We start from the raw sequence: 5,992 nt of genomic DNA on the forward strand, positions 1-5,992 counted from the left end.
GTATAATATATAGGTTTGTTTCATAACTTAATTAAGCATCTATTGTAGTTAATCATCAAATAAAGGACATTAAAAAAAACATAAAAAAAAGAAGAAGAGAGAAATCATATATATATATATATAGAACATATAATATCTAATGATCACATAATTGATCTTAAAGAAAATGATAATATACAAGAAATGTAGCTAATTAATTATCTTCACCATCATCATCACAATTGATATTCTTAATTAAATATTGATGATGATTTTTCTACACCTCGATGATCAAAAGGGGAAAATTAAAGAACTAATAAAAAGCAATACAAAAAGTAGAAAAAGAGAAATCTATATAGCTAAGAGATGGAAAAAAGGTGACTGATCTTTAAGTAAAATGATAAGATATTTCTTATATATATATGTATAGCTCTCATTACTTAAAGAAATATATAATCCACAAAATTAAAGATCAGAATATTTTAACTAGTAATAAGTAATAATAATCTTAAAATCTATCAAGATCAGTACTACTACTACTACTATTACTACTACTACTAATACTACTACGTACCCCAATTATATAAAATATATATATATATGCATGTGAGAGGATATATATATATATATATATATATATATAACTAGTGCATGGATGAATCATTGTCTTGTTCTACTTCAGAAGCAGGTTCATCTTCCTCTTGATCAAATCCATCAATACCATAAGCAGCATGGCCATTACCAAAGGCCTTGATGTGATCCTTAAGAGATCTCTTGTGCTTAAAATCAGAGCCACAAATGCAATACCAAAGCTTCCCACAATTCTTCTCATGTGTTCTCCAATCACCTCTAACAGCAAATGCCTTACCACATTTTCTACACATGAAAGGCTTGATCCCATGTTTTCTCTTGTAGTGAGTTTGAAGGGTTCTGAAGTCCTTCAATGGCTTCGCTCTCGGGTGGTCGATATTGTTTCGACAACCCGGTGAGCAACAGTAGCATGGCAGCCTTAACATCCCTGTTGGTTGTGTCCCTCTTAGTGATTCTGGCCCTTTTCTGTATTGAGATCCATGCCCCCACATATGCATCTACACAAACATTATAATCATCACACGAAAAGATCTGATATTGAATTACACCAATAACAATACATATAACCTTTCAGTAAAGAAAGTAAGGACTATAATGATCAATACATAGAATTAATGGACCTACTTATATATACTAGTGTCTTCCTTTTCTTATTACAAAGAAGCATTTTTACTTTTTTATAATGATTCTTCAAAGCTTTTTTGTCCATTTTATCATTAGGGTAAATTAACATCTTTTCTTGTTATTATTCATTAAATTGTCTAGTAGTTATTGGGTATACCTAGCTTTACTATTTTTGACATTTGAGATTTTCTTATACTCATCACTTAAGATAAAAAGGTTAATTAATAACATATATCATGAGCTTGATATGATGATGATGATGTACCATGTAAGGTGTCATCAATTTCATCATCATCATCATCATATATAGACATGTCTAAACACCCCCCAACGGCAACAACAGTTTGAGATCAACAAGTAAAGATCATGAGATCACCTGTAGCAACAATAATAATAATTTCTTTTTTTAAAAAAAAAAAACCCAAAAAAAATTAGTTATTATATAGCTTTACTATTTTTTCCTTTTGTTTTGTTTGGTTCATCCTAGTTCTATAAATATACAAACCCTGCCAAATCTGTGTAAAAGCACAGACTTCAAAGTACTAAAAGGCATAAGAAACATTATTATTGGCTCTCTAGTGTTGTTCAATCACTACTTACATATATATATAAAAAGGGGAATAGAGAGAAGATCAGTACTATACATATACATATACATACATATATATATACACACACTCAATCCTAATTCCCATAAAACCCATGCACCCAAAAGAAAAAAAGAAAAAAAAAAACAAGTATGGGAGAAAAAATAAAGATAAAAAAAAACCCCAATTAATAAAGATTGAAATCTAAGAAGAAAAAAAAAATTAATTAAATAAATAAATAAATACCTGCATGTTGTTGTATCTATTGAAGGTCTTGTAACAAACTGGGCAAGAAAACTGAGTAGGACCAATGAGAATCTGAGAAGGAGTTGGGATCCAGTACTGACCCTTGTAGAGTGTATTAGTAGTAGAAGTTGAATAATCATGATTATGATTATGATTGTGATTAAGATTGTTGTTATTGTTGTTGGTTATTAGTTGAGATGAAGATGAGGGTGCAGAACCTGAGAGAAGAGCTTCCATTTCAGCGGCGCTAGGGTTAGGTAACCCTATATGAAGTGCAACAGTAACTGTAGAATTATTAGAAGTAGAAGTAGTATTACTAGTCTTGATCATCATATGATCCATATCATGATCATTTTCATCATCTTCTTCATCAATATTATTATCATCTTGATCAATAATGATATTATTATTATCATCATCTACAACGACGTCGTTTTGATAATCTTCGTAGTTTGTTGGGGTTAAACTTAGGAGTGGAAGAGCTTCTCTTATGGGTGGAGAAGATGGGGCACTTGTACTACTTGTAGATACTGTTTGGCTTCCTAGAAAATAGAAATTCTGAGTTTCTTGTTGATGGTAATTGTGATTGTGAAAAGGGTAATGATAATTTGGTGGAATATTGTTGTGGTGTGTGAGAAAAGGGTTTAATTTGTAGAGATTATTATTGTTGTTGTTGTTGTTGTTTTTGAAGAAATTTGAGTAAGGGTAGTCAGCCATGGTTAAAAGGCTAAGAAAGCTTTATTAATCAAGCTATATCTTCTGGGTTTTTTTTTTCTTTTTTAGAGAGAGAAAAAAAAAGGTAGAAGAGGAGAGAGAGAAAGTGAGTACAAGATGACTGAAGAGAGTGAGTACTGAACGGTGGATATAGAGGAGAGGTTAAAGTGAGTAGTGGTGGTGTGTAGTAGTTTTATAAGTACTGTATATGTGATTAATGTAGAGAGAGAAAAAGGTTAAAAGAAAAATGGAAAATTGGAATTGTTATTTGTACCTAGTGACTAGTGAAGAAGTAAATCAATTAATTGATGAGCATTGCTACAAGCCAAAATTATAGTGATGTGGCATGTTATGTGTGGTTAGTGATTAGTTAGAGTATTTTTAATAAAAGTATTCTTTAAAGATAATTAAAAATTAGAGATGTTCTCGGCGCGGGTACTATGGTTTTTGATTATTTTTTCAAACTAACTCGCACATGTAATTTTTTTAATTTCTCAAATTGCACCTACACTGCAAAACTAAAAAACTGCAAAACCGCACTGCCAAAAATGGTGTAGTGCGGGACAGTTTTTACGGTTTCTGCGATTTTTACGGTTTCTGCGATTTTTACGGTTTGAACTATCAACAAATAATTAAACTATCACAAATATAACACAGCTTGAGCAATACTTGTCAAAATAACCATAAGGCTTGACAATAAATATGAAAAAAAAAAAAATTAAGTTTCAACAATACAATAAATAATTGGCTTTGAGTTGAACATTCACTTATTGGACCTAAATAAATATAAAAATTTGTATTTTCATAATGTGGTGTGCAGTTTAGGAAAAATTTAAATCGCGACCACACTGCAAAGAATTCAAACTGTATTTTTTTTTGCAGTGCGAGCAGTTTGATGAACACTCATATTAAAAATTTCCACATCATTCAAAAATATAATATTTTATTTTATCTCTTTTTTCCATTATTTTTAATACTCTTACTTCTAAAAATACTGCTATAATTTTTATCTCACACATTATATTTTAATATATTATTTATTTTAATTATATAAATATTATCACATTATTTATTTATCTTTATTTTTTTAATAAAGAGATAACATCAATACTATATAGTGGCAGCACCAATTTATCTCTAATGGTATAATATTTTTGTGTTTTGCTAATAAGCGTTCTACATAAGTAATCATCCTCTAAAATTTAACCACGACATATGCTCTAAGCGATATTGAATCAATTCGATATTTAATTTTACCAATAACGATATGACACACATGAAGGTACTAGACACTACCCATACCTTTTAGCTTTTTTTAAAAAAATTAAAATATATAGAATATAATATTAATAAATTACACTAATAATAATATTATGTGACTTTTTGTATACTTATGCTTAGAATCTTAAGATGTCCATACATTTCTATAATATTTAATTGGAAATAATATATAGGTAATAAAAAAAATAATAGGAAAACTGATATAATATTTAATTATTAGAATAGGGGAATCTGATCTCTCTCATTTATTCAATTTTTTTTTTTTTATTTGTAAGGACTCTCAGTTATTCATTTGTTTATACCAATTATCATATATAAATAAAAAAATATATATTATTGAATAAATTCCGGGGTGATACCGTTAGTGGCCGTTTATTGTTTATAATTAATTTTCATTTTTTTAATAGTACTAATAGTAAACTAGGTAGGTATGACTTAGTTCACTTTTTATATATTAATTAAATTAATTTAATTAAGGGTAAATTTATGGCATCTCATAGTGCACCAATACACATTTTTTTTTACATCCAAATAATTTTTTTTATACGATATTTGCAACCAAACTCTTTAATACTTATAATTATTATTCATATGACTCTAATAAAAAAAAAATGATAAAAGTATTTTATTTTATAATTTTACTTTAGTTTTACATTTTTTTGTAATTAAGTGTCAATACAAAAATATATGTCGACATATTATTAGAATACATATTAAATAAGCTAAAGAAATATGTCGTCACATGTAATTAGTTGCTACTTACGGGCTTAATTGGCACGTAACAATCAAAAAAGAGTACGACTAACAAAATCGTAAAATAAGTTACTTTTGTCACTACTTTTTTTTTTTTTAATTAGAATCATATGTGCAATAATTTTAAATGTTAAGAAGGTTTCGTCACAAATATTTTTGTTATATATATAAAAATATAATTGTGTACAATATAGATATTTAAAATGTGCTGTAAATTTTTTCAAAACTTGACAGATATTTTAAATAAATATGTCAAATATTAGCATATAAAAAAATAAGATTAAAATTATCAGAATGTAAAAAACATAAAAACGTAAATATTCAATGTCTATTTCGAAGAGGACGGTAAAATCACCTGTTAATTAATAGTAGCTTTGGTAATTAATCCTTGTAATTAATTTAAAAAATGCTTATTTATATATATAAAGTGTAACGTAGTAGTGAAGCCTTATATGTACAGTAGTAAATATCACTTTCTCTCTTTTTTATCATGATTCCATTAACACTAGATAGCCACACAAAAATAATGATGTAATTTTTTAAAAAAATATTACATAATATATTAATTTGTGTGTGAGACGTTTATAAACTTCTCATAAATATTACTACTAATAGTAAGTTTATAATTTAATCATGCATCTACTATTAATAGTTAAGCATTTTGTAATTAAGACAATTAATGGAATAACTTCATTTATCGCATCTAAGCTAATAAAACTAAGAGCATTCTATTAGCCAGTGGTGCCTCCTTCTCGATATGTTGTGTTGCGATTGACTAGTGATACTCCTTAAAAGTTATTATATTAAACTATATGAGACCCGATACTTTGTTGAACCAATAGCGATACTGACACATAGGAGGGTGCTAAACACCACTAGTGCCCTTTAATTTTTCTCTAAAACTAAATAAACAAGAATTAATAAATAGCAATATACTTTCGTTTCAATAAGAAAAACAATGTAATGAAAGCTACAAATAACTGCATTTGTAAGTTAAATTAATTATTTTATTTTCGACATTCTCTGAGACCAACATTATTCCAACAACTTTTTATTTTTCAATTATTTAAAAGTAGTATTTTTTTTAACTAACTATAGAGCCCTACAACATTATATATGTAAAATGAAATATATTGTGAAACAATTTTTTTTTTCAATCCAATTAATTATATGTTATAATTAATGAGCATGTAAATGGATAAGGGGTGACAAAAATA

The 5,992-nt window shown here is 27.5% G+C and overlaps 1 protein-coding gene across 1 annotated transcript; it reads right to left on the bottom strand.

Annotated features, from left to right (window-relative positions):
• Positions 1 to 393: 393 nt before the first annotated feature.
• On the bottom strand, positions 394 to 3,017 carry LOC115708682 (zinc finger protein WIP2). The gene is made up of 2 exons (XM_030636666.2): positions 2,028 to 3,017; positions 394 to 1,067 (listed from the first exon to the last, which is right to left on the bottom strand). Exons 1-2 carry the CDS (start codon positions 2,742 to 2,744, stop codon positions 624 to 626), a joined length of 1,161 nt encoding a protein of 386 aa, XP_030492526.1. The 5' UTR covers positions 2,745 to 3,017; the 3' UTR covers positions 394 to 623.
• Between the last annotated feature and the right edge of the window lie 2,975 nt (positions 3,018 to 5,992).

Source organism: Cannabis sativa, chromosome 3, assembly GCF_029168945.1.
Source record: "Cannabis sativa cultivar Pink pepper isolate KNU-18-1 chromosome 3, ASM2916894v1, whole genome shotgun sequence".
Lineage (NCBI taxonomy): Eukaryota > Viridiplantae > Streptophyta > Magnoliopsida > Rosales > Cannabaceae > Cannabis > Cannabis sativa.